The sequence below is a fragment of the Struthio camelus genome, chromosome W (assembly GCF_040807025.1).
Source record: "Struthio camelus isolate bStrCam1 chromosome W, bStrCam1.hap1, whole genome shotgun sequence".
NCBI classification, from domain to species: domain Eukaryota; kingdom Metazoa; phylum Chordata; class Aves; order Struthioniformes; family Struthionidae; genus Struthio; species Struthio camelus.
Genome location: NC_090981.1, coordinates 25,353,504 through 25,365,864, shown reverse-complemented (window position 1 = coordinate 25,365,864; position 12,361 = coordinate 25,353,504). Strand labels below are relative to the sequence as shown.

At 39.6% G+C, this 12,361-nt stretch overlaps 1 protein-coding gene across 10 annotated transcripts in view; it reads right to left on the bottom strand.

Annotated features, from left to right (window-relative positions):
* The window catches only part of LOC138060877 (colorectal mutant cancer protein), a 213,148-nt gene that overhangs the window by 52,255 nt on the left and 148,532 nt on the right, over positions 1–12,361 (bottom strand). For all 10 annotated transcript variants that reach the window (XM_068924301.1, XM_068924299.1, XM_068924302.1 and 7 more), the window contains 2 exons: positions 9,948–10,090; positions 2,473–2,609 (listed from right to left, as the gene is read on the bottom strand). In XM_068924301.1, the coding sequence (XP_068780402.1) occupies positions 2,473–2,609; positions 9,948–10,090 (280 nt within the window). The remainder of the gene's footprint in view (positions 1–2,472; positions 2,610–9,947; positions 10,091–12,361) is intronic.

Here is a 12,361-nt window from a genome sequence, read left to right as displayed (position 1 = left end):
ATAAAAAATACCCCTTAATAATAGAACTCACTTATGAGTGGCATATACCACAGAGGATGTTTAACTGTAAAAAAAAAAAAAATTATTTGCTTAATTCCTTAATCTCCATAACATCTTATATAATACACGTTTTGCCCATTTTAACAAACAACCTTCACACAAGACCACATATGCTAAGTTTTGGCTCTACAGCACCATTTCTTCCCCTGAAAAAATAAGGTTTACAATAACGTTAGAGAGAGACATTTTTCTCAGAAAACTATTACAACCCAGTCATGAGCTTTGCAAGATAAACCACAGAGGATTAATAGTTTTCGCTCTTACTGTTTTATTGCTTATAGGAAGTAGACCAGTATATCTAAAGGCATTAGTGTATCATGACATATTAGTGTATTTACTAAGTCACTGATGCTCGTTCCATTAGTGCAATAAGCAAGGCCATACATACTGTTATTAGGTCATGATTATTTACCATTTATGCGTGTATACATATAAATAAATAAATGCATATACATATATATAAACGCACACATAAGGGGATTTACTTTCAAAGGAATATTGAAACAGACAAACAAAAAACAAACCCGAGCATACACATGGAAGAAGAACATGGATAAATGAAAGAAACCCTAAGGCTAACATTCATTTTATTTTGTGTTGCTGTATTTCATTTTATTTCCATGTTTTCCACCGTTAGCGGAAACTTAAAACGACAACTCACCGCTAATGCACACAAACCCTACTTCAGTTCCATCCCATAAGGAATAAACTCAAAGCCCCAACCGCAAAATAAATGCTGAAAAGTAAATTAGTTTGAAATTCTTTGTCAAATAAAAAAGAAAGAAAGAAAGAAAGAAAAAGAGAACTCATGTTAGAATATGTTTGACTAGAAACTTAACATTAAGCATTTACTTCTGAAAGCAAAAGCATCCAATTTTTAAGACTATAAAAACCTCTACTAAAATATGTTAACTCCACTGTTGCTAAGTATTTAAAAATAAGTTGAACTCCAGGTGTGGGATACTTATTATTATTAATATTGCTCTGTCAGTGCTTCTAGAAATTCAAGACACTGAAATACAAATGTGCTGCAGCAGGTCTTGCATTTATGAGCAAATGCAGTTCTGGAATTGGTGTCATTTATTTCAATTTATTAAGTTATACAGAAAAGTTATATTTTATATGGTTACTTAGAATAGCAACATATTTTCTAAATTATTGTACTGCACCTGAGGGCAATGAATAATACTATGCCCAAGAGTCAGCCTGTTCTCAGGTCAGTTCTTCTAGAAAGTACTGTCTTGGGAAAAAAAACAGCAAAAAATTCTCACTTATGAAGTGCACTGCTCTAAATAAGTGGAAACTGTTTCAAGACACTTTATGAAATGTAGGAAAGCAAATATTACATGTTGCATTATAACCATTAAAGCCTCACATCAAGTTAACGGCCTAATATGTAAGGATCACGCATTCTGCAACAAGGATTCAGACTACTGTTTCAATGATTTGTTAAAACACTGCTCATGTACAGTGTCAGCCTAAAGAAGCTCCCACATAAACAGGCAGTTTACCTAGGGAAGAAAAGCTACGTTTTTAAATATCAGTTAAGAGAATGGTCTGAAGAGAATTCTTGAAGTTAGTCACAATGAGGATTACACCGGAGTTCTGTTAGCCTGCGGTTAACTGTGGTTGCAATGGTGTCCAGCCAGTTAGAATATTATCACATTTTAGGCCTATTATCTGCTCATGCTTATATTACAATCACGTGCATTTTTGGATTACAGTAACATTTTTTGTACTTGCAGGTTCCTCAAACAATCAGTAATTGTGCCTGGATGGCAAAACAGATGGAATTCTGAAGAAGAGATACTTTTTGTACGAAGAAGAGATACTTTTGCCCTCTTTGTTCTTAACCACAAAACGTTACTTACAGACTGCCTGGAGGTGCTCTCTCCTTGCACTGTACTTGAATGGCTTAGGTCAGGTTTATCCAGGGCTAAATCCAATTCAATAATTTATCTCTATACAATACTTTTAAAGGGCTCAATTTTCAAAAACTCAAGATAGCTTTTATAATGAGGTTGCAGAAAAACAAGATAGATACTTCCACTCCCCAGGCCTTTTCCCCCCAACTTTTACTCAGTCTGCAGTTCTTTTCTAGGGTTAGACTACTGTGCTGGTACAAGAAAAGGATGTGCACAGCTTTTTTTTTTTTTTTTTTTTTTTTTTTTTTGCGCATTAGGGACTCTCCTGAACAGATTATCCCCTTTTAGACTCTGTAGCTATTCCACACAAAGGCATGGAGATTACTTCAAATGCAAGTTCACGGTTGTGGATAAGTTCCAACATTTGTTTTGATTAACATGGCCTAGATTCATCTATTTCCTCACCAACTGTTTGACTGGCATTTCCAAGGCAAGGATATCTTGCTACTGCTAGAAAGCATCACGTCAACTAAGAAGTATAACTCACCCACGTCTGCAGTGACCATGGTGGACTGATTCTCCGGTACCGAAACAGAATTCTGGTCCATGCTGCGTGAGTCTTCATTGACCTCATGCTGGCTTTGGCTGAGCTCTGACCGCAGCTCTGAATACTCATCTTCCTCCCTGAGAGAGAGCACAAAGGCAAAAATAAAAACCTCTGAGGAAATAGCAGCTCCGTGGCACTTATTTCAGACCTGTAATCAGAGCAACAGGATACAATGCAACTGAGGATAAGAGGGTTTTGTCCATCCAATAGAAAAGGGTTTACATCCTTCACCACAAAGCAATTTCCCCTGCGCTACACCCGTAACAGCCACTTGCGGCACCCAGTGCCTGCCTTCGATTTCTTTATTCTCAAGGTCTTTCTTATTCCAGATCACCACAAAACTAAACAATAAGAGGAACTCGGGGCTTTTTTCACACGCACACGTCCTCACTTATACACAAGAAGGCCATGCACTGCTATGCAGTAACTCCCTAACTGACCATTCTTGATTGCACAGGCAGCTTTTGATCCCAGAGCGGATTGGCAATAACCAGTTTTGTTCTGTCTCTCAGTCTGAGCCTGCCGTAGGCTCACGCGTGAAGCAAGTGCGCACATGCATGTACCTACACACGTGCATCAGAATTCTCCCACGGACAGGCAGGTTTTCATTTTCCCTTCTCAAAAGGGAGAGAAGGGAGTATGGCATCAAACTGCTGCAGTTACTGGGAAACAAAAAGCCTCCATTTCCTGGGTTCTAACTGTAATTTGTCAAGCTGGTTCTACCAAAATAATTTAGGCCACAGAAGACTTTAGCTAAAGCTAACGAGCTTAAAAAATTAGGGCTTTTCCCGCCTGTCTTCACATGAAGAGTTCAAAGCACTGGGAAAGAAGATACGTAAATGGATAATTGCCTGAGAACATTTGTAAACCTTTTTTTCTTTTGATCCACTTGCTGATACGACTCAGAAAAATAAATTTTACCTCTGTAATGATTATTTTGACAGTAAGGTGCACTTTTTAAACATGAGAAAAACATCAGTTTATACAGGTGCAGAGGCCCTCTGACAAGTGAGCAAACAGTCCTCATTTTGTTACACATTAAGTCAAGTGCAGAAGTTCACTTTGCTTCAATTTCAGCAGAAGGGTGGATGAGAAACAGCATGAAAATGGAGCTGTCTGGATTTGGAGGCAGCAAGAAACAGCAAAGAGCTATCTGGGGATCTGCATCTGGGAGGGGCACCTGTAATCTGAATCTGCTGTGCGCGCACTATACAGTGATGAGTTTTTCATGCAGAAATCTTGCAGGATTTAGCCTGAAGGTTTGACTGGATTTGCCAGGCAAATTAGCAAAGAAGACGGCCTGTACATACAGGGAACACTGATTGAAGAAAAGTCTTCAAAGTGGCAGAGGTGACAAGTGATCAGGACAACGCAAAAAAAGAAACTTCAGCTTGCTTGCCAAGCAGGGTTTCTGAAGTTACTGAGATGTAATTTCCTTAGGAACTATTAGGCTCTTCCAACCCTTACATTTGCTTCAGTGCACGGAAAGTTAGACTTTATCAGAAGCAGTTAGAGACTATTATTAAACAAAAATGCAAGTCAACTGGTTAAAATTAAGATTTAGATCAAAGCAAGGCGCTATGCAACACATGTTTAAGAAAGTGTGAGAACTAAATCACGAATAGCAGGAATTAAAACAGAGCAAGAAAGACACATAAGCATGAGTTAATGTTCAATGAATGAGTTAATTATTAACCATAACACAAGCCAACAATAATTAGCTTCCGACAAAAACACTTACCATGTACTCAAAGAGCTGAATTTTTTTGGCCTGAAAGTAATTCATTTTTTCATTATACGTCAGCCTCTCTACAGTTAGTCCTACATTTTAAAACCTGAAATACCCCTGCAAATGGATGAGAGGCTGCTCCGATCATACAATGATGCCGGCTGTACACACACAACAATCAGTTCTCACCACAATCCTTTTGGCTCTCATTGCAAAGCTTTTCCGTTTAAAACACAACATGGCTTGGTCCAGCTAGCACTAATGCTCTTTTTTCAATTTAAAGCACCCTCAGTATCTCGGGACATTAGAAAAGCATGTTACGTGGCAGCACTCACACTCTTCTGTGGACTCAACTGAGAATCCAGTTTTTGGCTGAATTTATGCTTCTAGGTCTCACGACCTGCCCAGAAAGATCAGAAATCCACTTCCGTCAGCAACAGGAAGGTCAATCAGTCCCTCCACCTGCGGCCTCATAGGGCACAGATCGAGGGCTAAAATACAAAGGGGAAATTTGAGGAAGGCATCGCAAATAGAAATTCTGTGTTTAAAACTGAAGCTGACAGTAACAGAAGATACTGGCCAAGACTCCTCTTTCCCTAGAAGGGGAGAGTGCTTCTCCAGTGGCATTAGAGATGCAACTAGCCCCAGGACTCCTGCCATACCACCTAGAGGTTGAAGGCATCACAGCAATCCTCACGCTGCTTTCCCTGCCATCATCATTCAGGTTCTGGCTGGAGAAATGAGATACCTGCTCTGCTCTGTTTGATGGTTCCCTGCTGCTGGAATGTCATGGTAAGCTGGAAGCAGTTAAGATCAGATCAAGCTGTTCCAAGCACAGATCAGCCTGGGGTCAAGCGCTGGACCAGAAAAAGTGTCTTTTGCAGGTACTTATACACTTATTTTTTCCCTCGTGTTAGGCTGCAGCCAAGGATCACAACCACTGCACAGACACTGAGACAAACTGCATCAGTCAGTGAGCAAAACCAGCACATTGTTAGCATCCTTTCACACCACTGAAAAGTTCTGCCAGAGCACTGGTAAGGTGCACATTCCCTCACGGCTGCAAACACTGGATGGTTTCATACTTCAGGTGCCAGCTGTTTTTTCAACAACTCTTTTCCTTTAACAAGTATTTTTAAAGCATTCTGAGGCCTTCAGATGGAGAACACTACAGGTACATGCGCACTGCAACCCACCAATCGACTGCTCCCTGCATATACACGCTTGATTTGTCCCTAAACTAGTTGTGAACAAAGAGCAATACACTTGCGACAGCATGGGAATCAGTCACTGAAGACAGGTGGGGTTGGGCATTGTAGGCTGAAGCCAACGCTATCACATCCACGGTGGTGTTTGAACTGAATCCAAACAGCTCCAACCTAGTACATCTTCAGAAGCTAGAATCACACCTCTAGGTCACTGTGTAGGTATGCCTCTGAGCGCCAGGTGCTATTTCTTGTGATGCTGTAGTCTGTTCACTCTCCTTCTTCCTCATGAACCCCAAGACAACCTACTTTCTGAATATGTTTCATTTCAGATTAAAAGCCGTAATTCTAGACTAATGGTTTTGCAGCAACGGCTTACAAAATTCTCAACAACTGTTTCAAATAATCCTTAGCAGGCACCAGAAAGCAAGAGAGTCTAGGCCCTTCTGGTATTATTGTTTATAATTTTCAGAGTTGCACAGATATACCCAAACAACAACGGGTTTAGAACACCGAACAGTTTGATCTCTCTCTTCTGCTGAACATCAGGATGACTTCTAAGGAAAACTGTCAGTCAAAGGCCAAAGTTATTTCTGCTTAACTGGATTATGGATAATTTTTCCAGCCAATGACATGATTAAGAAAAAGGAAGTTGAGCTTGAATCAATGTATAGCAATACCATAAGCTTCTGAAGTCAGGAGCGTTCACCTTTAATATAGACATAATTCCCTGTTAGTACGCTATTAACGTAGTTTGTAAATCTTTTTTGTGTTTCAGAGTTACGTATCCTTTATACCCAAATATTTACAATAGGACTGCTGCAATTGGAAAGATCCATTTGACTGGTTTTCCTGACTTATAAAGTTGTGCACACTCGGACAGCAGGCATACACCTTCTCAAAGGATAGAGAATTAACGAATGAAAAAACAAACAAAACCTCTCCTGCAAACGGGAAAAGCAGAACTAGAGGAAACATTACCACCTGTATCCACTTGATACTTTAACAGGAGCTCAGAGCTAGCACCACTCAGTGAAAGGCAGTCACACTGAAAGAAGCTGACAAAACCTGCTCTATATTTTCTCTGCACAAACATCAGAGACTCTTAAATCCAACAGTTTTGCTCAACATTTGACTGAAGCTCTGTGACTTGAGTTTTACAACAAACTTAAGCCAAATACAAGCCACCTCTTCCCACCTCCTCCCCAATAACACAGACCAGAACAGTGAAACACAGTCATCCAATTAAAATTTTCCAAGAACAAACAGAACAATTATTTATGGCTTCAGCCTGCTCAGTTTTATCCTCATCTTGGTGGACCACTTTTAGCGTCCTTTCACCCCCAAGGTGCTACCTTCTTGAACTCACAGAGGGTAAATTCTGCATTGTCAGGCTTCAAGAACGAAGCAAGCAAGAAAGCTAGTCTACTTACATTGTACGAGTACAGGAAATTCTCTTCTAGCCCTAATCAGTTACAGCTTTTTTTTTTTTTCTTTTCTTTTCTTTTCTTCCCAGTGAGGCTGAATTTCCAAACCAGCTGAGGGGGTCTAGAGCATCAGCAGGGAGATGAGACAATTGCAGATGAAATGCTGGCTTGCTCCCATAACCAATGACCTCAATTTCATTAGAGAATGCTGGAAGAACGTAGCGGAAGAGCAGCAGTTAACTTCATGTGGCCACACACATGGAACTTGTTATGCCCAAGAAATGCCTAGCAAATCTAGAATATCAACAGACATTTCTAAAATAACTCCCATCAGGCTATTGTTACTAAGAGTAGCTTATCAAATATACCTGGGAAGAGACACAGACACGGGCATGTGACTTAAGTTCTCTCCTACAGCTGGACTTACTGAACCATGCAAGCAAAAGCCATTACACTGCAAGCTGTGTAAATCACCCTGACATCACCTAAGGTTCTTAAAACAAACAAACAAACTGAACGGAGAACACTAATTAGCTTACACCATCTACCAAAACTCCTCAAGCTGTCGCAATAGCTTCTTCAGACTTACATATTCTTGCTGCTTGTGTGCTTACTTACCCTCATATCGATAGTTACCAATCTAAAGATATTACAGCTTCAAGTAGATAGTCAAATTCTCTCTGTGCAACTCTGGCTTTTTCTAATTGTTTCCAGAATATTTTTGTTCATCGGGAGGAACCATGAAGAATGTCATAAAGCAGCAGTACTTCTGGCTGCATGGTAGTTTATTTTTACAGCCTAAACACTATACATGAAAATACCGAACAATCTCTGAGTCAGTCTTGGGGAGACACTTCTCTGTTCTGTAGTTAAAGTAGAGTCGAGAAACTGCTTTCAGAAAGCCTAAACTGTGTGATATTACAAGCAAAGTCTTATCTCAGTATGCGTACTTGCAGATATCTAAGAATCATACTAAAAAATTAAAAATAAAATCCCTCTCGTATTCTGATTTAGCAGAACGGCCCTAGAACAGCCATTTTCCCAGGACACTTTCGTGCAGAACTGTTTTGTTCCAGCTCCCTAGCTCACATTCCCAACAGCCAAGGGTGCAGCACCATCAGCACACCTGTCCCAGCAGAGATAGCAATTATACCACCCTTGCTCTGTGAGATGTTACACATTCGAAAGAGTGAGGCAAGAAGATCGTAAAGTAAATTTACAGAAAGTCCCAGCAGGAAGTATTAACACTGCTTCTTTCAGTTGTCTTTATAAACCGGATGGAATATCTCCAATTCTACCTCTGTTTGCCATTTTTAGGAAGAATTTTCCTTCTCCATTCCCCAAACATCAAGGTATTGGGCTGCCCAAGAAAGTAAGCTGTGCCAATCATTAAAGGAAATAAAACTAAAAACTTCATACATGGCTTTGTTCTTCCTAACAAAAGTAGAACAAAAAGAAAAAGAGGAGGTAGCCCAGCAATCTGAGCAAAACGAGTGCTCGTACGATATAACTGTACAATCACACGCAACAGTGGCTTGGCATCTGTTGCAGCAGTATTATTCCAATGCCTTCAACAGCCTGCACCCCAAAGCAGCCACTGCACTTTTGCAAGCAGCAGCATGCACTTGGCATCAAACTCATTCTAACTCTGCATGCCAGAGCTGACTTTTTTAATGGATGTGGCAGCACATTCACAGCATCCACCAAATTCCAATACTTTATAATTGATACATGTAGCTTGGCCCAAGGACTCCACCCAAAAATTTCTTGTGGTTATTATGTAGTATTTTTTTTTTCCACCGAGTTTTTCTGTCATTCAAAAAAATATCAGTGCAACTCTGATATTTCCCATATTTTGCTCTTCAACCAGCCTTTTCAACTAGTGCAATTTTACCAGAAGTCAAGATGGCTGGGTAGCCAGCGCCATGCTGAAACAACACGGTGACTAAACAAAATAAATGGAAGGTTTGACCGTAGAGCTATCAAGCATGAATGACCATGGAGTCATAGCAATTTTTTCAGAGAAGTACAATCAGTTTAGATACCTTTACCCGAAAAAAAATATCACCATGGCTATCACCAGTTATGACCACTAGAGTTTGCAGTACTTATCTTTCTACATAAGATCAATGCCATATAAAACTAGTGATAGAATTACATGGTATACATGCATAACGGTATTTTCTATTATATATAGTACACCATTTTTTTCTTAAAAGCATGCAGCTAATAAGCAAGAAAAAACTCAAACTTTGCTACATGGGAAGAGCATCACGTAAACTTCACCTACAAAGGTGTCAACTCTAATTGGATCTTCTCTGGAAAATTCCTAGATTCTAGTGGCTTACATGCATCCCCACAAATTAAGCTTTAAGAAGCTCCTTCCTTTTTCCAGTCTGACCTTCTCTGCGATGAGAATAATAGACAAAAACAAGTGAGGAAAAATAAGTATTCTCCTGTAGTCAAACGTAAATTTTATTTTAAAACAGTAACAAAGTAATGGCCTAATGCAATGCCCCAAGCTTTGCTGTTCCAAGAACAGGCAACAATGTGACGCGTATCGTTGTCACAACTGCTAGCACAAATTGAATAAAAGCTATTGAAATCCATACGATCTGTATTTCTCATCAGAAGTGATTTGGCTTAGGTGATGTGTGAATGCCACAGAAGGTTAAAAAAGGAGGTGCAGGTTGGGTGGCTACATCTTCCTTTTGCCGCTACTGCTATCACTTACCTGGCCCCTTGGCATGTATATTAAACTAAAGGAACATTTAGATGGCACAGTGCAGTTCTCTGCAGGATTCACTAGCCTCACCAGAGTGCATTTCTACCCATGAGAATACACTGCCATTCATCCTTGGGATGACACGGATGCCTTACAGAACACTGGATTGTGCCAAGGACACACGCCCTAATTATGGACAGCCATTTAGTACCAGTCACAACAAGTTTAAATACCTTAAAGTTATCATCAACTTATGTTTACAACGTACGTCACCCACCATTTTGCACCATGCCTGCATTTAGCCCAGAACTTCCAGGGAGTTTCAGTACCTTATTGTTGTTCCTTGCAGTCGATCAATCTTCTTATTTAATTCAGCAATGATACTGTGCAGCTCTGTGATTCGTTCCTCGTAGCGCAGCGTTGTTCGCTCCTGCACGTCTTCGTGCTCTCTCATTAGGTGGGATTGTTCACACTAAAGCAGAGAGCAAGGGTACAAAGGAACAGGAAGGGTTTTATGAATAACCGCATAGAGATCAGACATAAAGCAAAATTGCACACCATTAACGGCTTTCTTACACATCAAACCGACACTGTCTTTGCAAGAAAAAGGACAGGTGCAAAATCCTGACGGATACACAAAGGTATACAACCGGCAAGTTTTTAGGAACTGAAAGGCTATGTACTTTTATTATTATTTTTTAAAACACATCAAACAGCTGCCCTTCCTGCCCTGAATACAAACATCATTTGCAACTCAGAACATCATGAATATCTCATCCTGGAATCTCTGTGAGGTTCATGATGCATCAAGAATCTTCAGGGATCTTCCCAACATTGCCCGAATTAGAAGACGTCCTAAGGCAGAAACTGCCTTAGGATAAACAAAAGTAACCAGACTTTGAGACTGTGACACACCACCAGCTTTCAAAAATAACTTTCACTTTCCTCATACTCTTTTTTCAAAATTAGCCTTCTGACACAATTCCTGACCATCACACAGACTGACCTCTAAGATTTACTATCTGCTGCCTATATATCATACCTTATGCCTCTCCTTGGTCATCTTTCTTCCTTTGTGATTGCAAAAACAGTTCTACCTGCATAGTCCTATAGTTCTCACTACATATGCCCTAGGTCTCAAAACCCACCCAAACAGAAAACCAACATATATTAGTGCTACAGGCTAACATCATTTCATAAAGTTACAGCAGTCAGAGCTGGCACACTGGACACCATCACAGAAAAACAATGTTATTTCCAAACGAGAACAGCTTACTATTAAAGGGTAAGAAGCACCTTTGATCTCGCATAGTTTTCATCTCAGCTAAGTATTTCACACTAGATTGTGAAATACAGCCGCTTGTCTTCCCCCATCATTCTCGATGGAAAAGGCAGGATTGGGCAAATGAATATAAAACCAGGTAAAACCCAGGAAAAAAATCTTCTTTTCCATTAGGAATATTTATGTTTATTAGCTATTAAAGATAACATATTTTTCTTACATGTACATCCTTTATACCTCTATATTCACGTGCTTATTATTTTAACATTTAAACAACTAGATCACTGCTTGGTTTCTGCCGCTGTTCTGCAACTGCAGCCACTCAACAGTGCATGTTCATTGGCGTTATGCTTGGTAGCAGATTGGAAAGGGCAAGACTAACTCTCTGCTTCTGATCCCCGGCAGGATTCAGTCAAGCCTCCTTGCAACCACACAACGGTATGTACCGTGCTGTGAATAAAAGAAAACTCACAAACCAAACAACAGTACAAAACCCACATCTGTTAATTGAAGGTCTGCAAAGTAAGATCCTTAGTAGCATTTCTACTACAACTAAAAAAAGCTAAAAGCTACAACTCATAATAATATATGAAACCCTCCAACACTGTTGCATCAAAACTTGTTTTCCAAATCATAAATGCCCCCAAACCTTTATGTCTTATATATAAAAGTTATACCTGTGCTAACAGGTATGCCAGAATTTTCAAAATTTGCCATTAGATTTCTGGGCCCATCCCATTCACAGCTTGAGAACATAATCTACATAAATTCTTCCTTGCATTTGTAATTTATGCTTCAGTAACATTTTCCTTTAGCATTTTTATGAAATTTATTTTGATATTTTTATATTTCAGAAATACAGTTTCAAAGACAGTGGTTCCAGGCATTAGGACACCCTTCCAGCACTGTTCAGGCTGGAACAAAATAGTACCTCTTATATATATTTAATTTTTCTGTCTTTCCTCATTCATCCTTTGCTTCAGGATTATTGTGGAAGAACCTTTTTTCCCCTCTTAAGTTCAGGGGAACATGCAGTGACTTTCACACCATAAATGTAATATATATATCTTGTGATAGATAACTACCATAAGAATTTATCTCACATACCGTAATGAAGGGTTGTAGCATGAAGGCGTTAAACTGTTTTTCATTATTTTTGGAAAAGGTGCAGAGGAAAGAGATATCCATCTCTCCCTTTGACAACAAAGTAAACAACATTGTTTTAAATATAAACATAGGCTTATCATCAGAGAATAGAAATCTTAAAACCATTTAATCCACAGTATAAGATCTTTCCCTCCGCACAAGATCAGATCCGGACTGCACTACATTCTGAAACAGATTTCATCTCTACTATACAAGGACACTGTCCCCAAATCCCATTCTGCAGTGATGTTCTAGGTTCAAAAGCTCCAAAGTGAGTCAAATGCAGTTTCATTTAGACCACGACAGAGTGCTTCT